The 22,948-nt window shown below is 37.5% G+C and overlaps 2 protein-coding genes across 4 annotated transcripts; both read right to left on the bottom strand.

Moving 5' to 3' along the window:
• Positions 1 to 4: 4 nt before the first annotated feature.
• Positions 5 to 18,907, bottom strand: si:ch211-269e2.1 (cohesin subunit SA-2). Of its 2 annotated transcripts, none has more exons than XM_052565528.1 (32): positions 18,787 to 18,907; positions 17,715 to 17,800; positions 17,465 to 17,549; positions 17,145 to 17,309; positions 16,928 to 17,024; positions 16,703 to 16,779; positions 16,548 to 16,619; positions 15,856 to 16,060; positions 15,606 to 15,757; positions 14,996 to 15,069; positions 14,786 to 14,909; positions 14,562 to 14,657; positions 13,488 to 13,567; positions 13,246 to 13,353; positions 12,993 to 13,110; positions 12,735 to 12,852; positions 12,323 to 12,432; positions 12,080 to 12,172; positions 11,910 to 11,996; positions 11,015 to 11,215; positions 10,762 to 10,838; positions 10,420 to 10,507; positions 10,256 to 10,336; positions 9,053 to 9,145; positions 8,150 to 8,327; positions 5,980 to 6,149; positions 3,524 to 3,625; positions 2,085 to 2,239; positions 1,647 to 1,775; positions 1,362 to 1,555; positions 850 to 907; positions 5 to 765 (listed from the first exon to the last, which is right to left on the bottom strand). In XM_052565528.1, the coding sequence occupies exons 2-32, from the start codon at positions 17,753 to 17,755 to the stop codon at positions 639 to 641; spliced, it is 3,555 nt and encodes a 1,184-aa protein (XP_052421488.1). In that variant the 5' UTR covers positions 17,756 to 17,800; positions 18,787 to 18,907; the 3' UTR covers positions 5 to 638. The 2 variants fall into 2 exon arrangements, with proteins under 2 accessions (XP_052421488.1, XP_052421489.1); XM_052565529.1 differs by having other exon boundaries at positions 5,980 to 6,119.
• A 203-nt stretch (positions 18,908 to 19,110) lies between these two features.
• si:ch211-218d20.15 (uncharacterized) lies at positions 19,111 to 22,398 on the bottom strand. Of its 2 annotated transcripts, none has more exons than XM_052565534.1 (8): positions 22,179 to 22,398; positions 21,975 to 22,093; positions 21,828 to 21,891; positions 21,623 to 21,690; positions 21,448 to 21,550; positions 20,668 to 20,786; positions 20,411 to 20,556; positions 19,111 to 20,334 (listed from the first exon to the last, which is right to left on the bottom strand). In XM_052565534.1, exons 1-8 carry the CDS (start codon positions 22,240 to 22,242, stop codon positions 20,229 to 20,231), a joined length of 789 nt encoding a protein of 262 aa, XP_052421494.1. In that variant the 5' UTR covers positions 22,243 to 22,398; the 3' UTR covers positions 19,111 to 20,228. The 2 variants fall into 2 exon arrangements, with proteins under 2 accessions (XP_052421494.1, XP_052421495.1); XM_052565535.1 differs by having other exon boundaries at positions 21,828 to 21,888.
• Positions 22,399 to 22,948: the final 550 nt, after the last annotated feature.

Genomic DNA, 22,948 nt, shown 5'->3' with positions numbered 1-22,948 from the left:
CACATTCTCTGTAGGATGTTATTGCCCTTTAATTAAAGTTAATGTTTACATTTCTGCAAGTCAAATTCATTTGACATATTTATGGAGCAACTGGTTTTATTTTTACTAGTAGAAGACATAAACATAATAGCTGTGATCAAAAATATAAAATAAAAATACAGCTGCTGCTCCTCAACTTAAAACATGGGTGAAGCTTATTTGAATACCTGAATGAATAAACCACATTATTATTCAATGTAAAATTGAGCAATGCACAACAAATCTATACGTGTTCTAAAAGTACACAGGGCAACAAATATTAAAAAAGATTGGTCCAAATTGCAATATTATTCTTTTTGCGCTACAGTTAGCAATTAATGGGTGTTTTACACATCAAGATTTGAAAGTGCATCATTCTGTCTTTTTAAGCCTACATAGGCTGTGCAAAAATTTCATCAATATCAATGCACCATGAATTTACATTCTTCACAAATATTTCAGCACCGCCTTATTAGATCTGAATCTGATCATAATAATTATCATTTTAAATGGCACAATTTTCATATACAGGCCATTACGCAAAATGTTGACCTTTTAACAGTAAATACAAAACAAACAAAAAACAGATCGATGATGACAGATTAGCCATGATTACAACATCAGCCATCAATATCTACAGTATCCACGTCAACTTCCTCACTGCTCCGTAGAACTTTATCAGACGCCAGACTGCTGGTCAGCTGCTCTCTGCTCAGTGGGGCTTGTTGGACTTTCGAGTCTTCAGAACTTCACATGGAAGAAAAATTCAATCGTATGTTACTCAACTGACTGACTTTCCACACAGTCAATAAAAGTGTTCATTGACCTCACCTTTTCAGAAGCTCGTTTCCCTTTGGTTCTGAAGAGAGCGAAAGAAACCTTTGGTCCCCTGTTGAAAACAGAAATAGGTCAATTATTATTAAACTTCACATTATGAACTTCATAATTCTTAGTAACACTACTAGATATACCCTAAATTGTTTGTGGATATATTACTAGTGACATCAGCTGACTTGCAAATTAAAGCATGCTATGCTTCCCCAATTGTTTTAATTATTTTGTTATAATTATATATGTATAATTTGTTAATTTTGTTAGTTTTTTTTATGAATTTATACAATTATGAAAAATTTAAATATACACACACATAATTAAAATAATTTATACAAGTTTAGTATAAATCAAAACATTTTAATAATAAAATCATCCTAAAATCTAAGTATTAACCTAAAGTCTAGATGCTGAAAAAGTTGCCCATGTTATTTGTCAGTTGTCACCAACCCTTTTATATATTGCATTATTAAAAACCTGGACGTCAGAAGTGACCGGCTGAGAGTTCATACCCTCAGAGTTGACTTGTGATCTGGAGCGGTTGCTGAGCGAGGGCTGTTTGTTGGTGTCCGAGCTGATGAAGGAGATGGCATCTTCTCCCTCAGCCGTGCCCATCAGAGACGCTCTGTAGTAAATCAGCGGCATCCAGCTCTCCTCTCTGTTGTTGATGACCTGCTCACCAGCAAACTTCTGCAAATAACTGTAGCTGGGAAAGAGACGACCAGTTTAAAGATGTTAAGATCCAAAGTGCAAGAGGTCAAGCTTGCAGAATTCGTTTTGTTTTTACTTTAACTTACATAGTCTTCTTGTCCGGTTTGAGCAGTTTGCTGGAGAATTCGCTGAGGATGGTGAGGTATGAGATGTACGGTGGAGAGTGTTTCTCAGACTGCTGAACGAAGCCTTTGAAAACAAACTCAATGCCGTCCCTGCACAGAGAAACCAGTAAGAGAACATTTCCTTTTAAGACCTGAATATTCCTCCTATCTATCTAAATTTGAATCCTAATATAAGACCAAAACTACAGCTGGCAAGATGAATTTCTCAGGCCTGAAATAACCAAAGACCGGACTAGACCTCTGTACTGGCTAAATGAAGCCATGCGGTGCAGAATCTTGACAAAACTATTTCTATCTGTGGTCAAACATAGCAATCAGTCTGTTTCAGCTGTGCCACTTTGCCAGACATGAGACGTGAACTCGCTGACACTGAGTCAGCAGCAGAGAGGACTGTGCTACCTGTGGATCATGGCCAGGGACTCGCGGGATTTGATCTGGTCCCATCCGAAGGTGAGTGAGAAGCGTCTGGCAAGCTCCTTGATGCTGCTGTAGGTCTGGACCCTGGAGCTGCAGGTGTTTCCTCTGTCCTGCTCCTGTTTCAGCCTCAGATACAGCTGAACTCACACAGAACATGTATGTAAGTCCATGCACATGACAGACTAGAGAAAATCGGTCCTTATTTCTATTCCATTATTAATTATTATCTATGATCGCAAATATAATGCAGCTTAGTTTTTCTGTCTAAAAGAGGGAAACCTAAAAAGAAACGGTGGTGATGTATATATTAGCATATATACAAAAATACATTGATTATAATTTTGTGGGAAGTATGATCGTATATTTATAACATATGTCAAAAAAATTTTTTTTATTTACACATAACTGTAAAAATCTTATAATGAAATATGACAATATACATTGTCATATAAAAATTCTAGATTAAATATATGTACACTACCATTCCAAAGTTTGGAGTCAGTAATACTTTTTAATTAATTAAAAAAATGAATACTTTTATTCAGCAAGGATGCATTATTCTTCTAAAGTGAATAGAAAGAATTGTACATTGTAACAAAAAATAAAATCAAAATAAATACTGTTCATTTGAACTTTCTATGCATTCGATAATCTAGGTTTCCACATTTATAAAAAGCAACACTGATGATATTAATTAAAACCGCTAACAGAACTGTATCTCCATCTCAGTATATAGAATGATTTCTGGAGGATCATGTGACACTGAAGTAATGACTGCTGATAATTCAGCTATACCATGAGTGGATTAAATGACATTTTATTTATTAAATTAAATTAAATTGTATATATTAAAATGGATAATATACTAAACCGAAAAGTTATTTTACATTCTAAAAATATTTATAATATTTAAAAATATTACTATTTCCTTTTTTTTATCAAATAAATGCAGCCTTGATAAGATATATCATAAGAGATTACTCTTAAAAACAGAACAGTAGTGTACATAGTATAATTTAAATATATTATATTAAATTGAAGCATTACTTGCATACACAGCTCTAGACTTAGATTTATTCTAATAATAAATATATATTACTTTCTTCTTCTTTTTCAAAAAAAAAAAAGCATAGTCTAAAGAGCTGTGTATGTGTGTGAGAGCAATGCTTCCATGTCGCGCCTAAGCACAGGATCTACCATTAAGCTATTCAAGGAGTGAAAGAGCTGCTAGAACGTTCTCCCGCTGAGCATGATGGGATGGCGGGAGGGTGGATTCATAGTGTCTCTGAGGCGTCGACAGCTGCAGGGGCCCATCAGAGAGCAGAGAGCACAGGGGCCTGGGACAACCGGCTGAGCAGATGTGCCACGCAGAGGCGCGTCACATGAGAGAGAGCGCCGGTGAAGGACTGCAGCCTCCATACCTGCTGAAGGCACTGCACCAGCGTGCGCGCGCTTTCCATCTTGTCCATCTGCCGTGTCCTGTTCAGGGTCTCTTTGATGATGTCGCCGAAGTCATTGTAGAACTGCAGGGAGATATGACAGCAGTGAGCGATACAGGCTCCATGTCTGCCATATGGCTTCACGCCTAGGAATGCAAGCCTGTGGCATACTGAAAGCACATTACCCATAAGGCTGTCTGGCCCTCAGGATAAGACTCTGGAAGTGTAGCCTATTAGTCATGAGAGGTTTAAGGTTTTTATTTTTACTTTCTTTTACTTATGGTAACAATTATGCTCAAACATATCAAAATACCATACATAAATCATACAATGTATCATACTTCACCTTATTATTAAAGGAATAATATTAAAGTGTCAAAAATAATTTTGTGATGCCATTTATCACAGATAAGTGACAGTAATTGAATTCTGGGGGAATTTTTGGGGAAAGCAGCATCACCTTTGTATTTTTGTTAAAGTAATTCAATGAATTCTTCTTTAAAAGAACTTCGCTAATATAAAGCTGTATAAAGAGTTAAGACATTTAGTTGTCCAAATGATCCTGCTGCGGATCATTTCCTCTCTGATTTTAGGGTTTTAGCTTAATATATACACTTACCATTCATAACTTTGGAGTAAGTAAGATTATTAAATGTTTGTATACTCGCACACCAATGCTGGATTTATTTTTATCAAAAATACAGAAAAAAAAAAAAAAAAAAAAAAAATATATATATATATATATATATATATATATATATATATATATATATATATATGTGTATATATATATATATATATATATATATATATATATGTATATATATATATATATATATATGTGTTTAAAAAAATACTAATATTGTACAATATTATTACAATTAAAAAAATATATTTTTTTTTATATATTTACAATGTATTTTTTTTTCCTGTGGTACAAAAGCAGCATTTTTTAAAGCTTGAAATTTCACATATTTTTCATGATTCTTTGATGAAAGAACAGTATTTGATACATATAGTTGTAACATTATAAATGTCTATACGGTCACTTTTAATTAATGTGTTCCTTTTTCCCAAAAAATCTTAATCACCCCAATCTTTTATAAAGTAGTGTATGACATGACACACAGATTACACCGTTTCTGTGTTATGGCTTCTGGAACATATTTACCTTGCATTATTAATTAAATATTTAAACATATTAAAATCAAATCATATTAAATGAACAGTAAATGTATGTTTTAAATATGAAAAAAAGTTACACGTGAACCATACTCCGAAATTATGCTCTGCATTTAACCCATCCAAAGTGCGCACACACACACACACAGCAGTTTATGTTGAGTGTTCAGTACCTTGCTCAAGGGCACCTCAGTCAAACCCACAACCTTAGGGTTAGGAGTCATACTCTCTAAGCATTAGGCCATGACTTCCCAAATATGCTTTAAACCGTCAGTTACTATTAAAAAATTTTGGTGATGAAAGTATGGACTTTGTACATATAAATAGTGCTTTAATGATAGTTAAATATTACATCTAATGATAATGCTTGAGCTGCATATTTTACACAGTTTTAATATATATATGCCGGCTCTGATGGTGGGGGTTTCTCTCAGAAAGTAAGATTTCTGACATTTCTGCCAGTTAATGCAGTATGTTTTTTATTAAACCCAAATTAATCACCCTCAGCCACTGACTGACCCACCTACTGCCAGACAACGACCTTAATTTATTACCATTTATTTGCTTCTAATACATACTCGCTCTAAGCGGTCAAGAAATGTGCCACTGTCGTACAGAGAAGTGACCCCTTGTTACCAGCAGGAAGCTGTTCAAGTGAGGGGTTTGTGGCGCTTGCCAGCTTTACATCATTTGCCTCAACTTTGAAAGCTGTCGTTCAAAATGATGGCATTCAGAGTGAACGTGTTTGTGTGTGTGTGTGTGTGTGTGTGTAGTTTTCTCTTCGAAGGCCTCATCAGAGAATGTTGTGTGAGAATGTGTGCTGGCCGAGCTAAGCAGGCATTCCAAACATATCAGCATGTCAAACACACACACACACACACAGCACTGTAAATCCCACCTATCGTAAACTCAAAACCTAAGAGCTCCAGTTATGAAAAGATGAGCCAAATGAACAGACCGCCTCCATCTAATACTAATATTAAACCGTATGCTAAGTAGCTATTTATTTTATTTATTTTTTAACACTACTTATAAATGTAATACTATTTCATATGTGTATATATATATATTTTTTATTAGAACATTAGAAGTTTGGAAAAAAGTAATATTTACTGTGAACACTGCTATTTCCTGTTGTATGCATGTTGTGGTGCTAATCCACCAAACTGTGGTACTTATCTGTAAAACTTGTACTGAGAAACAAACTAGAGATGAAGTGAGAGACAGGAGCCTGCGCGACGAGTGAAGTGTCATACCTTCACATACTGCTTGAAAAGCTCCGCAGCCATGCTCATCTCTAGCACACTGTGCACTATCAGCTTGCAGTACGCCGCCAGAAGATTCCTCCGCCGGTGCAAGTCTTCCAGCCGTCCGTCTCCACACTCACTCTCACTGACTGCGCACACAGACACCGAGAGAGAGACAGCTTGAAACACAGGGGTTGAGATTCAATAAGAGAGCGGTATAATTATGATACTCAAATCTTATAAATGAAATGCTTTCCTGGGGTGAGCTAAAGTTAACAACATTTTCTGCTCTGGAACAGAATGTGTCTGTCGTCGTCCTGCCTGGTCCTCAAGCCATCACTTAATAGAGAGGTTTCATAACAGCATTAGTGACGCGAAGAAAATCCAATAACTAAATTGCTTTTTATTACATGTTACCAGCAAAAGCTTATATTGCATTTTTCGAGAGGTAAGGAATTTGTGGCAGCACGAATCGACGGCTCGCTGAAATATTTATAGAATTGATACGATTTGTTTCAGTCACACTTGATTTCTAATCAAATACCCCAAAATCTGATGCTATCTCATGCACTGCTTGTGTTTGTCTTAAAGCAACACAAGGCCAAAAACTAGTTTAGGAAAGCTCATTTTTATTTTCCAGCATATGTAGTCATTCGGATATGCCTACCAAAGCTTCTTGGCTTTCGTGTGGGCTTCTAAATATAATTCCACAGGGCTCTGTGTTGATCTAATAAAACCTAAATCATTTACAAGTGCAACTTCTGTTAGACCTCACCTAATGACATCATGAGGGATTATTATCATAATGCATTATCTGTAAGACTTAGACACATTGATTCAATGGCATGTTTGATAGGTCAGTGAGAAGGTGTGCAATTAGATTGACGAACCACAAACAAATACTGTGTTCTGCTACAGTGCTTTCCACTAATAGAAGGAGAATGAGGCTGATTGTGCTTCTTTATGTGATTATTTTGTTCCTAACATGGGCAGGGGTAGAGTCAGACTGCCATCTGCTGTTGAATTTGAGACTATTCTTATCCATCAAGACACCTTAGTATTGTATATATAATACAAAGGTGTTAAAAGTATTGCAGGTGTGTGTTTGTGTGGAAAGATTTTTTTATGCTCATGTGTTTGTCTGCATGCATGTGCATCAAAAATGCAGTTTAAAAAATACTGCATAAGTAAATTATATTATATTATATTATTATTTGTCAAGTAACTTGTAAATAAAAATATCATGCATTGCGGTCATGGAATAGCTGAATTTTTATCAGCCATTACACCAGTCTTCAGTGTTGCATGATTCTTGAGAAATCATTTTAATATGCTGATTTGGTCCACAAAAATCATTTATATTCATCAATGTTAGAAACATTATATTTGTATATAGGCACACACAGAATGGATAGACACTCATATATAGATGGATTTAGCTTTTTTTATTATTATTATTATAAAAAAAAAAAAAAACTAATTACCTCTATGAGACAGGAATTACTGTATGTAGCTGTTTTTCCTTGCGTATTTCTGACAAACAGCACATGTCACTGTCACTCACAGCATCACATATAGAATGAGACAACCTCTGTCTCTCAGGGAAACTGCGTCTGTCACAAAAGCATCAAGAGCCGTTGTGATTTTGTTCCTCGTGTTTTTGTCTCTGTGGTTTAATTGGGCCCAGGGGAGGGGGAGCCCACACCCACACATAAAAAGTTTGTCCCGGGCCCTGTGAATTTTAGTGGCAGAATTTGATGATACCCTTAGGTATTCCAGATAATCTCGTAATGGTAAATTTTCCACACACAAAAAAAATTGCATCAGATGTTTTCTTTAGTAGACAGTTTGATTTGAAATGCAAACTGCTCATCCAGTTATCAGCCAATTAGGAAGAACTTCACTGATTTCATTAAAATGCCACAGCTACTTTTTATCCTCATTTTGGGCCCTCCCTTAAAAGCATCCTGTGTGCACATCCAGTGCATCGAGTTTCACCAACATTAAAGTTCCTCAGAGGTACCTCAGTTAAATCTCAAGAACATATAAAACAAATTGATCTAAAGGGCAACAACTCTCTAAACACTTAGGTAACTCTGTTGAGGCCGCCCAGTCGCCCACATGCCAGAGCACAGGCCAAACAAAACCCTTAAGATTTTCTGAAATGAAAAGAGAATACCTTTACTACTGTGGGTGTCCTGCTCGGGGCTGGTGAAGACATGCTCCACGACGAAGGAAAGAAGAGCTTTCTGGAGTTTGGGATCAGGGGTGTACAGCAACGGAGTGCCTGCAGACGAGTCCCACATCTGAAGCTGGTAATTATGAGCTATGAGAACATCACTCAGACACATGAAGGCCTTTGTGAAGACAACATAAAACAGACAGCGCCTGATCAACAGATGTGATAGAAGGTAGACAATAATGCACAATAAATTCTTATCTGAAATCTAATATAATTCTAAACAATCAAATGATATCTTTCTCCGAAAGAGTGCATCAAAGTACTAAATTGTTTTGTTTGCATTACATTACAAATAAAATAAAATAAAAATTACAATATAAGCAATTAATCAAACACTCGTGGCTGAAGATGCTAAAAAAAAAGTTGCAATGCAACAGCTGAAGCTCTCAGGTTTTTTTTATAAAACTTAGTGCTTTACTCATCTGCTACAATTATTTTGATTGATTCATTGGCATAATTCATTGATGTAATTAACTTAAATATTTCAAATCAATTCACTGAGAACATGGACAATTCAAAACGGTCTTGAAATAAACAAATATTGTCCAGAACTTGCATTTGTTTTAGTTTTAATTAGTGTGTCTTTCTGCTGTCAGCGTGCCTTGGCATGGAGTGAGGGTTCATTACTAAAAACCCAACACGGGTGCCAAGGGCACTCCGCGAGAAATTAAAGTGGAAACAAAAACAGGATTCAGACAATGCCAGCGCATCGGCCCACTGGCGCACATGCTACAGCTTAACGCACAGACAACACGCTCTGATGTGCTTGGAATAAACCACTTTGAAAAAAAGGACTGAATCAAGTGGTATGCTGTGAACAAAGAGAACCGCGATGCTCACTTGCTCTCGTACAAGCTGCTCAGCGTGCGAGAGACAGCGGTGACATTTCTCACAGAAGGCACGTAGCTGGCTTCTCTGCTGGAGGGCGGACTCCTAAAACCACACACACACACACACACAAACAAACACATCCATAACCATGACAATTCTTTCCTGTGCAGCTTTTGAGCATTTCGCTCAATTTATTTAATTATTACACATGCATATGACCATGCAGATTGAGAAAGTACACAAAGCTTTGACACTTCAGGGAAAAGTCATATGAGGAATAGATAGTAAAAGAGTACAAGAGTACAAGAGCAAAATAACAGCAACTGAAAGATGACTGCAGCAGGGCTCTAACTGATGTAGACTGATGAAAGTGGCGTTGTGAACAGTGCCGCCAGTCTCTTGTTTGATAAAAAAAATTATTTCATAATGACGAGCATGTGGAGCTCCGGGGTGGACGTGCAGGATCGGTTCCTCCATCCCACGTAGTCGCAATGTAGATTCAGCTAAATGACTCTTTTGAATCGGACATACATCCCGATTTTATTCTGAACACGTCTTCTTTTTCCCCTCACCTCGGGTCGCCATTGACATTAGAATTGCAGATTGAGCCGAGCTGCCGCCTGAGCCCAAAATTGCCCCCTGCGCTGTCAGTTATTGATGACGATGCCAGAGGAGAAAGCAGCCGTTTCTGAGCCAGCACTGAGCAAATCTTACCTACAGCAGTCTTAATGGCCGCCAATATTTCACCGCATAAAGGTTAGAGGTGGGGAGATATGATTATTCCGTGCACTGCATGGAAACATAGGCCTAATAAGAAGCCCAGCTATTAGTGGTGAAACGTTCACACGAGGGTGCAACCACTACGCCCCCTATAATCCATCACCAGCACCGACTTTTCCTTAAGACTCACGATCAATCGCTTTCTATCACTTATTAATTAAAATCCGCTGGACATAACCCTAGAGCCTCTGTGTTGATATTTGAAATCCAATGTGGCAGGTTTAAAGGACACGGCTCTTTGTGATGGATCATACGGCAACTCTGTAGACAGAGAGTCTTGCATGCCTAAAAACGCTTGTTTAATTAATCACCCAAGGGAAAACTCCGGCCTTGCGTCTGTGCTTGAAGATATTACCATTCGAAGCATGATCTCAGCCGTTTATGAAAGCAGTCACAATTCAGTCGGAGCGGAAGAGAATTTAGATGGCTCACCCTGGAGGTCAATCCTTCTCCAAAGGTGTTGAGCTTCCAAAGGATGCAGCTACACATGCAGCGCAGAGCCTCGATTGTCACCTACAAGAAATACAGATTAGAGAGACAAACCCTGTTGAAGGAATAAAAGAGTAGAGGGTTTGGAACAAGGCTAATAATGTTACCTCCATGGGAAGACCACTATGTTTTATCTCCACATCCAGGAGTCTGGTCCCCAGCTCATATGGGCTCCATTTAGACAGATCCTGAGCACTAGACAGATTTGATAAAGCGCAAATAAAATAAGAATACATACATTTGAATGGCATCAGACAAAATTACGGATTTTCCAAACTGAACAAGCAGTTGTTAATAATTTAATTAATAGCACCTGTGCATCTCAGTATCTTTGTAACATTTCCAGAAGGGATGTAAACCACAGGTTGATAATTAAATTGGTCAAAGAAACGTGCTTATCAGGAATATTGCAGAGTGTATGTGGATGGAATAAACTAGAAACTGCTTACACAATGAACGCATTAAGTTTCTTCAGTGTGGACAGAATTTCCAAAGTGCTGTCCTCGTTTCCAGTGAAACAACCGTCCTGTGCATGAAAGGAAGCACCTTTAATCTGCTGTGTAAGATCCAGTCATAAATCTGTCATGAATCAACTTATCCTTTATTGATGTCTGGATCCATTTAAAATGCATGTATGTATCTGGTACAAGCTAGTAAAAGAACATCTTTGCAGAGTTTTTAGTGGTCCATTAGTGTACTCACACACAGTGATTCTCTTAACCGTGTTCCCAGTGTGTCTGTCCAGTGCTGGATGAGCCGGTCAAAGCTGGGCCGGGCCAGAGAGTGCCAGGGCAAGTCCTGAGCACAGAGGCTCTGGTAAGAACGAGCAGCCGCCTCCAGCAGTCCAACATCTGTGTGTCTGTCCACCGCAGCCTCCAGCTGAGCCAGCAATGCCAGCACGCACTACACCAAAACACAAATATAGGCTATATAAAAACCAGACATTAATTTCTCCAGAAAACTACCAAATAATGCATAGACTATCATTCAGAGGTTTGATGTCATTTTTTTTAAGCAATTAATATTTTTGTTAAGCAAGGATACATTAAATTGGGTGACAGTAGAGACAGTAACTGCATCTATAATGTTACAAAATATTTCTATTTCAAATACTTTTTCATAGTTTGGCTGGTCCTGCGACTTATAGTCAGGTGCGACTTATTTATCAAAATTAATTTGACATGAACCGTGAGAAATGAGCCAAGAGAAATGAACCAATAGAAAACATTACCGTCTCCAGCCGCCAGAGGGCGCTCTATGCTGCTCAGTGCTCCTGTAGTCTACACTGAAAACATAGAGCGCCCTCTCGCGGCTGTAGATGGTAATGTTTTCTCTTGGTTCTTGGTTCTAAATAAATACGACTAATAGTCCAGTGCGACTTTTAAAAAAAATTTTCCTCATCATGACGTATTTTTGGACTGATGCGACTTATACTCAGGTGCGACTTATAGTCCGAAAAATACGGTACATGTTCTACTGAAATTTCTATTCATCAAAGAATCCTGAAAAATGTCACATTTTCTCGAGCACCAAATCATACACATATAGATCAATAACACAGGGAAGTCAGTGCATCAGATGACACACAAACACTCACCTGTGAGTTTTCATGATCACAGGCGTCCGTTTGGAAATACTGAGGTATTTTTAGAAGGGAGCTGAGTTTTTCCGCATCCTCTGAGTACTAGAGGATGAGATTAGACATCATGTTAATTTATGAAGAAGCGGTTATGGTAAAAATGAACAGAGCAGTGTTTTTTCTTTTACCTTGGATAACAGCTCGGGCAGCACTTTAACGAAGTGTTCAGTGAGTTTTGTGCAGTCATCAATTTGTATCTTTTTCTCTTTAGTATTTACGACCTAAATAAACAGATATGTAACTAGCAACATTATCACAATGTGTTGGATGTATCTGTGAACAGCTGGAGTATGAACATAAAGGTGACATATATCTGGCAACCCTGTTAGATCAGAGCACCATCTAATGAAAGATGCAACAGGAAGTCTTACCTTTTTACCTGCTCCTCTCCCTGAAAACGGAGGCCCCTCTGCAGCCTGCCTCACTGACGCCGAAATGAGCTCAATCACGAAGGCCTCCTCAGCACTGCTCAGAGCTGTAGCTAAAGCATGTCGCAAAACACAAATAAGATTTCAGTTTGCTCTCGCACAGTGGACTTTCAAATAGAGGAGATAATGCTGGATAGAAATCAATACTTCTTGTTTATATTTCTAGTAATCATTAAAACAGTCAAAACTAGAAGTATTTGAATAGTTAACTTTTTGTAGTTGTGTATATACTATTTGTTAAAGGATGGAAATCTCTGCTTGTCTGTAGTAAAAGCCACTGATAATGCAGAATTACAATAACGAAGCATACTGGAGCGTATACTATAGTGTGTACTAAAGTAGTAGTAGTACTAGCCTTGTTCCTGACAGGACGTGTGAGGTAAGAGCAGTGAGGTAAGACCGGTCCAGTCCTTCAGTAGAGCCGCTGCACTGTCCCACAGACTATCCACGAGGTACAACACATGCTGGTGCAGCTATGACAGAGGGGAGAGAATATTTTGTTATTTAACTTTAATTTGAAATGTCAAATTGAAATGCAGGTTTGCATGCACAACCACCAGCACATGTACTTATAATCTTATTTTTAAGCATGGCACACTTTGAGTTAATATACCTCATTCTCAGTGTGGAAGTTGATCAGGGATTGGACTCTAGCTAAGAGTAACTCTCTGTGCCTCTCCTGATCAGAGGCTCCATCTCTGGGCTTTGATAATTCATGGTTACTGACCAGCCTAAGAGCAGAGAAATGACACCATGACAGCAAATCAATTAAAGTAAGCTACCTACTTACAGCTATCATGTATTATTATGTGCATGCATGTGTCATACAATAGGGTAGGTTTTGTAGAATGACAACCAACACAGACCTGTTATAGAGGAATTCACCCGCAGTGGTAGCTAGAGGTCTGTGGGAGCAGTACACAAACTGGAAGACATTCTTGTGGTCATCAGGACCCAGAACATCCTCACAGGATCTGACACAAAAGGGAACAATTTCAACAGTTACATGAGGAACAGCACAGCATACGCTTCACAGAGAAGAAGTCAAAGTACGGTTCAGCAAACTCTATGAGAAATAGTCAGCATGAGGAGCAAGGGAGATACTTACTGAGAGATGACCATGAGCAATCTCATGGCCTGTATGGCCACTTCATGGTCTTTATCCAGAGTCATGGAGATCATCCTCTCCTTCAACAGAAACAGCATTCAATCGCTCATGTAAACACTTTAACTACCCGCTATGAGAGCAATCTTATCTCGAAAACCTACAATAGGACTTGAGTTAAAGACCCAGATGCATTTAAACAGCTCTTTAAATCACGGTTGTGCTAATGTGCTTGCTGCCGTTAGTGAGGGTACGGTGAGGGTGGGGTCCTGTGGGAAGCTATCAGGCCAGTGAGCCCAAGGCAAAACCTGAGGGGCTTTCCAGCCTGTCAATCAGCAATCATGCCCTCCTGCTGTCCCACTGCAGCTCTACCGGACCTTAACTTAAAAACTGCCAAAGACGTTTACTGACCGCGTCCATTTGAGAAGTTTGGCCAAAACAGCAAGAGCGTAAGAGCTGGAGGACAAACTTACAGCCAGTAAACAACTCTCCATAAAGAAGTTTATTTGTCTCCAGCAGTTACTCTCAGGTACAGTTTGAGCTTAAAACTGTCCTAATCAGATACGTGATAGACATAGCAGTCATGACAATTTAAGATTTTATTCTAATCACCTGTGATGGCAACAAGTGGAACTTTTGTAGGGTGCTTGGTTTCTGTACCTTCATGTTAAGTAGCTTCACCCATTTTTAATATCACACGTCAAATATGTTCTGATTGGATGTTGTATGTGGCATGGTTTACGACATTTTTGTGTAGAGTTTACAGACAGATTTTTGAAGAAACTTGTCGTGTTGTGCCTGACTAGTAACATGACGAGTATCCCAGTTCATGCAGCCATTTTGAGGTAAAAATAGTGTGTTCACAATGAAAATTACAACATGACACAAGTGCACTTCAATACACAGATGATGCACTTAATTGCCTAAAAAATGGAATTGTGGAAAACTTTGTCCAATCAGCAGACGCAGCTTTCCTAACATAGTGGAAGGGGAGAGGCTAAAATAACCTTCTAAAATTCATACACTACACGGTACATTGTACATAGTGTATAGTGTGTCATTTGGGGCAATTGTTACCTTAAACCGTATCGTGAAAAGGTCCATTTTAGAACTACTTTGATCCTGATAAAGGGCCTGTAGACCCAGCACACATTTCAGACGCACATCAGGTTGCTGTAGAAGATTATTAAATAAATAAAACAGGCAGTCAAATATTAATTCAACAACAACTGACATGGGTAAACGTCTAAACATTTCAAAATGAATTGTGCTTTAAAGCACCTGGCTGCTGGCTAACCCACCTTGTCATGCATCATCCATCCCACGTACTTCAGATAGCTGTCGTTTAGAAACACTGAACTATACAGCTTCATCCACACTGTCAGTTCCTCCATGCAGATGGCCCGGATTTCAGGAATCACGTCTCTGGAAGTCACATCACCGTTATTATGGTACATAGTTTTTTAGATTTTTAAGGAAGTGAAGGCTAGTGTGGTTAATATAAAGATCACCTGTATCTCTTCAGGAAGACTCCTTTGAAAATGGCATCCATCATGTTCTCAATTTCACATTTCCTGTCCTGTAACTGAAGAATGAAAGTAATTTATTCTGACTTACAGTTTCCTGTACATCAACGCCACCATTAAAAAGTTTTGTGGTCAGTAATATTATTTTTATTTTAGAAAGGATGAACTAAACTGATCAAAAGTGACATTTATAACAAAAATCATTATGGTTTCTAGTTTAAAATATCAAGCAGTACTGTTTTCAACACTGATAATAATAAGAAATGTTTCTTGAACACAAAAAAGTCAGCATATTAGAATGATTTCTGAAGGATCTTGTGATAAAGAAATGACTGTTAAAATTTTAACTCAAATATTTCCTTTAGCAGACATTTCTATGCCTGTTTGAATTGTGCAAGTCACATCAGCGAGTGTTCAGAGTATTATATTTACAATGTGATAATGATCATGTATTAAATTATTTTAGTTATATTACTCATCAAAGCCGCTTTTACTCACTCTTGACGAGTTACCTTTAGACCCTGACTATACTCCAGAAAGATCTGTGTATAGAAATGTTGAACTCTGTAACCAGACATGCTGTCAATCGTCTAACCTCACTGATCTTCCTCTGGATTCTGTCCAGCCTCGGAGAAGCCCGTTTGCTGGCCATCTTGGCCAGCTCGACCTCGTACAGCCGCTGACTGTTATCGACACTGATACTAAGGTTGAGAGCCACATTTATCAAAGCACTGAGCAGCTTCACTGCTGCAGAGACACACACGACAGAGGCAAAACATCAGCTTTCTGTGTGTCTGTGTGTGTGTGGTTCAGGTCAAGTAGAATTGGTCATCAGAGCAACTTACCTGCTAGTGTACAGGTGTGCCTGAATGCGCGAACTCTGGAATCGGAGAGCTCTGTCAGTAGTGAAATGAGTGTGTTCAAGAGGTAGCCATCGAAGATTACACAGTTCTGACACTGGGCCACTAGCACCGATACAAATTCACAGAAGTGTGAACGAAACCTCTTCCAGTACAGGCCTGACATGATGAGAGGATACTCGCCACTGTCCTGAGGAGGATGGAAAAATAGTTCCAATTTTATATTGTGTTATAGACTGTTGTTTAAAGGATTGATGTCAGTAAAGTTTTTTCAAAGAAATGAATACTTTTATTTAGCAATACCACATTAAATTGGTCAAAAGTAAGTTAGTTAAGATGTTTGCAGTGTTACAACAGATTTCTATAACAGATGAATGCTGTTCTTTTGAACTTTATATTCAATCAAACAATACAGAAAAAAGCAGTATAATGAGTTACAACAATGATAATTCAAAACAAATGTTTCTTCTTGAGCGCCAAATCAGCATGTTAGAAGGATTTCTGAAGGATCATGTGACACTGAAGACTGAAGTAATGGCTGCTGGAAATTCAGTTTTGCATCACAGGAATGTTTTAAAAAACTTTAAATAAAAACAACAGATTCAATTTAAATTGTAATAATATAAGGACAACGTGATCGCAGTTTGCAAAACGACGTGAAGTGCTTTGAACCGTACCATGTCAAGTGGCCACGTGACAGTTAAAATCCATGGAAATGCAAGGAACTTCTTATATTGTAAACCTGTGTCCTGTGATTAAAAAAAAGAACACTCATAAGTAAGAGCAAGAAACATGGGAAAGTAATCAGTGATGAGCACGCTGGATGTCTAACCTCATCCAAATCCTCCACCATTTTACTCATGACATCAGCACCCTTTTTGCTCTGAAACATCTCTGCTGTAACCATCCCTACAAAAGCACAGACAGGTGAACTACAATACACAAGACAGGCCACAAAGCAAAAACAAAGCACTAAAAATGACCTACTTCTATTAGTCATCACTGTTGTGAAATGATGTTCTATTATGAAAGAGAGAACAGACATTACGAAACATGCCTTTGCATCCTGAACACTGGATAAAGAAGCTGATGAGATCTAGCAGTGCTGAGTCTCTGTCACCAGTATAAGCGTCGATCCAGTCATCCACCACAGCCTTTCACAAAACAAAACAACATCCATATAACATAGATTTGTTTAAATCAGTATGACCTAAGAAGAAGTTTGTGACCTTCCAAGTGGTTATCTGTAGCAGGGCTGATCATGCTGGACGTACCTGCATTGCGTTCCTCCCCATGCTGACCACCTCAAACAGTGTGACGGCTTCCACGTCTCCATTTTTGAGCTGTTCGTTCTCTGCTCTGCCCAGGCTGCCATTACTGCTCTTTGAATGCCTTCTTTTGGCATTCTCAGAGCATTCCCGGGCTTTCCTCTTTCCTCTCTGCACATGACAAAATATAGTTCTAAATTAGATTAAATGTTCTTACAGTAAATCTCACAAGAAGTCAATTGTACTATGATACAAGTATATGAGATGCAAAACCCTATTGTTGGAGTTTTTTTTTTTACAAACATTGTGGTTTTAGCAGCTCTTACCACAGTCTTCTGTCTGTTTTCATTTCTCTCACTTGAAACGTGATGCACCGATGCACAGGAAGAGACGTCAACTACTGAGTTCTCTCTGAAAACAGGATGAACAGGCAGTTGTTAAGCTGTACACACAGAACACCTTGAATAATAAAATGTAATTAAATTGGGATATTTCAGAAAAAGACGGCATGAAATCGAAAACTGTATTGAGTCTGTTTTATGATGAAAATGCAGAGGTAGTTTTCAGGTGTCTCACTTTTGCACCGATCTGGACAATAAAGTTGGCTCCGCTATCATCTCCTCTCAGATCATAGCTGGACTAGAAACTGATGCTCTTCTGAACTGCAACAAAAGAAAAACAATTGAGAAATGTTAATATTAATCGAGTATCATGTAAGTACATCAATGTTCCTATATCACTGACAATAATATTGTTAATATTTGTTAGACACCAAATATCAAATATAAATACATGCCTCACTATGCATCTAGAAAGAGATCACACCTTTGCATTTTATTTAAAAAGTTCACTTCACATGAACAACAAAAAATCTAAAATATTGGTTTTGGCATCTTGCTGCTTACTATCCAGGATATATTGTGTTCACACCATGCACACCTAGTGGCTCTCAAACTTTTGACTCCTATTATCAATTTACTGTAAGACTATTTCAAAGCAATACTTCATTGGGTAATGTTGTAATGCTGGAAAAGCTGTTTGTTTTCAGATATATTATATTCACAGAAACTAGATTCATACATTTAAGAGCTCCTGTTGCGGCGGTTTTCCGTGATTTTTACAATATGCAGAAAATCATGGTATAATGTTACTATAGTAAATGCAAGCGCGCAAAATGTTTGTCAAAATGTTTTACTCAAAAACATTTCCCTTCTATTTTAACTTGTCTTTTAATGTACAGTTTGGATGCAGACAGGAAAATAAACTCGAGTAACGCATACAAAAACATAAGGTGGCATGTGACCTGATCTTGGATGCCATTGGCTGAGATACAAGTCAACAAATCAAAACCGGAATCCTGATTGGCTAGTTCGAGTGTCAATCAGAATTCCTCCATTTCTCTGTTACTGTGCCATATTGAAACAAAAGCATCTTAGGAGAACCTGCAGTTTCATTCATATGAATGTGTGAACCGGCTCGAAACGTAAAACAAAACTGTCAGATCAAGAACAAGGCTTGCATGCTACCGAGTTTATTATTTAACTAATAAGCATGTATGCTGACCTATCGGCTTTATTATAGAACTGCTGTTCTATATAAATATAAAGATAACTATGCAAAAACGCGAATGTAGTTTAATAAATCTTACCAGAGACAGTTGTCATCTTGATTGGAGGATTAATGTAAACTGCACGTATAGATTTAGCTACTCCCACTTCAACATAGCCGCGTGCACGTCAACGAGAGCGCGCTGTACGTCTGACGTAAGCCCACGAGAAGTACATTACGTAATTTGAGCAAATCAGTTTACCAGCAATACTGCTACCACGAATAATAAGGTTAATTTATACAATATTTTACATGTATACAAGATAGTTTAAAGTGACAACTTTATAAAATTATAATGAATATAATCAGTGATTATAATAAATTCTAATATACAATAAAAATAAATCCACACATTTAGAAGGTATAAGAGTCTGATTACCTTGTTTGAGTTTATTTTGGATATATAATCACATGTGTGACGCTGATGAACAATGCTAGCACCATCATGTACAGAATGTAAAAGAACGTGTGCAACAGTCACTTCAAGTATACAGATGCATTATAAAATACATTATAGAAGTTTCATCGGGCGCACGCGCCTGGACCTAAGTTAACTTCCGGTCTGTGTTGTGTATATCAGTCTGGCTGCGGTGCCATCTACAAACGCAGTTAAAGCCAAGGTGATGAGTAGACTGAAGTTGGGCTCAGGTGGTTGTGCTGCGGGATGTGTTTCCCATACATTTATTTATTTTTGGAGACTCGCCACAATTTTAAAACTGATCGATTTTCAAAAAGGCTTCGTTAAATAAACATGAGTAACGTTACATTACGTAACGTACTGCACGTTTAATAATAATTCCTTACATTTATGTTTAAATATCAAAACGAGGCACGGGTGTTTTTATATGGCTGTATTTCTGAAAGAAGACTTGCATGTTATATGTGTGATAAAGCAGCGTGTGAGCGTACCAGCTCTGCTTTGTTTACAGCTGTTACTGGGGAAACCTCTATTTCTCGCGCTTTATGTCTATGCTTTAAAACATCTCCTGCTGGCAAATAATGAATTAGCATTTTCATTAAGTCCGCCTGATCCACACAGAAAACACATTTTGTTTGTTATCAAAAAATATCTACTCTAGAGGGACTTGGCTGTTGTTATTGATTCTATTTGGAGTCTACCGGAAGTTAAATTAGGTCCACAAAAGCGCTCACGCGCATTAACGTTTGTTTATGTTGATGCCGTTGAAACCGGCACAAGGTTTTTTTTTTTTTTTTATGATCGTCTACATTTATTGAAAATCATGAGCCAACAATGCAAAAAAATATCTTAAATGTTTAAAATAAATTATTAATAAGTGGTAAAACTTATAATGTAAACATTTTACTTTTTCAAGGTCTTGAAATATATCTGGATCACATCATCACAGTCTTATATGTGGTGTGTACAGATGAATAAATAAAAAAAGCCAAAAAAATTTATAATTATCACTTCATGCTGTGACTTTTTCTCTCCATCCACTTCAGGCACTGTAGATCTAGCTGTTACGAGAGGTTAGAGACAAATTCCATGACTGGATTAAGATCTTCTGTGAGCTCTTCTGAGAGTGACAGTACCGTTGATATCACATTTTGTGTTAATTCGGACACCCTGTGAAGAATACTTTCATTAATTATGCTGGATTACTTTTAGCTGATTCTAACAAATGGAAATAAACCCCTCTCACCAGCTCACGCGATCTGCTGGCAACTGAGGATCCAGCTTAGACCCCTCCTCTATCGTAAGAGACTTCTTCAGCTGCTTGAAATTAGCCTCAATATCCTTTCTTATGATGGACAATGGCAAAATATCTTTGAGAGAGTTTAGGACTTGCTGTACCAGAAACAAACAACTTTGAATGATACACAGAATCAAACTTTTTTATGGACTGATCAGATCATGTAGATATATGATTTGAATGAAGATCAAGTCAAACAAACTCACATAAATTGCTGATAGCTGATGTGCGATGTACTTATGACTGCCCAGGTGCTTCACATCTTCATCTAACTGCTGACTGAGAACCAGCAGCTGATTCAGCCTCCCAATATGAGGAAAATAAGCTGGAATGATAAAACATTCCTCAATCCAACTGATTAATCAGCTCTGCTGTTTAGGTGCAAATAAGTGAGATTCTAGCACTTTTTGTTTCTAATCATTTGTTCATTTTAATATAATGTATATACAGGTGCTTGTCCTATGATTAGGATATCATCAAAAAGTTGATTTATTTCACTAATTCCATTCAAAAAATGAAACTTGTATATTATATTCATTCATTACACACAAACTGATATATTTCAGTCTGTGTGTGTTTCTGTATTATACTCCTAGAATAAATGTAAAAAAGCATGCCCGCTACATATTTTTTATGCTTTTTTTTTACTTTTAACTATCAAAATACTTTTCTTAAGCTTTCTATGTTTTCTTTTACTATTACTATTATTCCCATTTCTATTATGCAGTTTGTTTAATAATTAATTTCCTATTAACAAAGTGAATTTGTAATCATGTTAATGTTGACATTTTTAAATGTAGTTGGTGTTTTTATAATGTTTTTATAATGCTTTTTCTTGTAAAGCACCTTGAGCTACATATCTTGTTTGAAATCTGCAATACAAATAAAGTTTATTATTATTCATTATTTCCCACATGGTGTCAACCACTGGCCAATTAATGTAACTGTATCCCATTATCATTCTCCCATTCATTCTGTGGTCTCACCATCTGAAGGCGGTCTTTCCAACATGTCAATAGGGCTGCCGTGTATCATATAAACTTCCACTCGAGGGAACAGAGCAGATAATCCTACAACATCCAAATACTCCTAAAAAGGGGAATAAATGGAAATACATCATCTAACTGGTTTAAGAGGAATGGTTAATTGGTGATTAGTTACCTCAAGCTGAAGCACAGGTTCGTTGAGATGTTCAAGGCACTGGTTCATCTGATATATTATCTCTGCCCCTACACACAAATTCAGAGGTTGTACATACATTTTGATTTCCAGTATAATATATATATATATATATATATATATATATATATATATATATATATATATATATATATATATATATATATATACATATTCCTAAGCTTACCTTGTTTTTGAAAACACTTAAACTCTTCAGGACTTGTGTCCTGTTTGAGCTGCTCCTGAAACTGCTGATTCAGATTAGATACTTGAATGAGACAAACACACAAGTATTTTCAGTGTTCAAAGATCTGAGCATCAGTAAGTGTCTCACCTGATGGACCTGAGCTCTGATCAGTAGGTCCAACTGGCTGCAGAGACACAGCATCTCCAGAGCCACCTGCTCACTGCTCAGGTGGACGGGCATCAATGGCTTCTTCACGCACACCTCAACTGCAAATATTATATAATCGAGAAACAAAACATGTGTTCATATTCAGTCATATAAGCAACTAAATATTAAAGAGATCAGCATTACCTTTGAAATGTGGGCTGTAAGAGCTAGGTTTGCAAAGCGGATCCGTCAGACTCACAGCTGCCATTATCACCCTAAATTAATAATTCCAGCGGTTAACGGTTGCATATGATTAATACTGCATTTATTGGTTTATTCATCCATTAAATAGCGTTTGTCACTCTCATTACAGTGGTCCTCCTCTCCATGGTGTTCAGCCACACAGCCCCATGCGATGTAAATAAAAGGCGTGGTCAAATCTGACAATCGACGAGAAACCACGAAACGTATCGATGTTTTGCGAATCTGTATAGAGCTACCTGCCATAGAAATTGAATAAAGTGGGTAGAATGGACATTTTTATGACTTGTATGTCTGAAAGGGCGGAGCTTGTGTATTTTCAATTAATTTTCCTAACGTTTCATATAAAAATATTTTGTTGGGTTTACGAATTTCTACAAACCGATAGTGAAGCAGCAAATACATAGAATGTTCACGAGGTGCTCGTTACTTTTCTCTGCGCTGTTAAGGATTGGCCTGTCACATTCGTTTAGATGAGGATTTCCGTTGTAGATCAGTGTCATACATTCGATAAATTAGTTATTAGCTGGTAACATTCTCCACTCAGTGGTTGGACCTTTGTGTGTTTGACCAACATTGTCTTCAGATACAAAACAATTTATAAATATATTTTAAATATGGTCCCTAAAAAAAAGTCCCCATACTAACTTATAATATACAGTACTAGTCTTTAAACGCCAGACATAGATAACTGTTCTCATTTTGTTCTTTAA

Source organism: Carassius gibelio, chromosome B9 (genome assembly GCF_023724105.1).
Source record: "Carassius gibelio isolate Cgi1373 ecotype wild population from Czech Republic chromosome B9, carGib1.2-hapl.c, whole genome shotgun sequence".
In the NCBI taxonomy this organism is placed as follows: Eukaryota; Metazoa; Chordata; class Actinopteri; order Cypriniformes; family Cyprinidae; genus Carassius; species Carassius gibelio.
The sequence above is the reverse complement of the archived record's forward strand: the minus strand, read 5'-3'. Positions and strand labels throughout refer to the sequence as shown.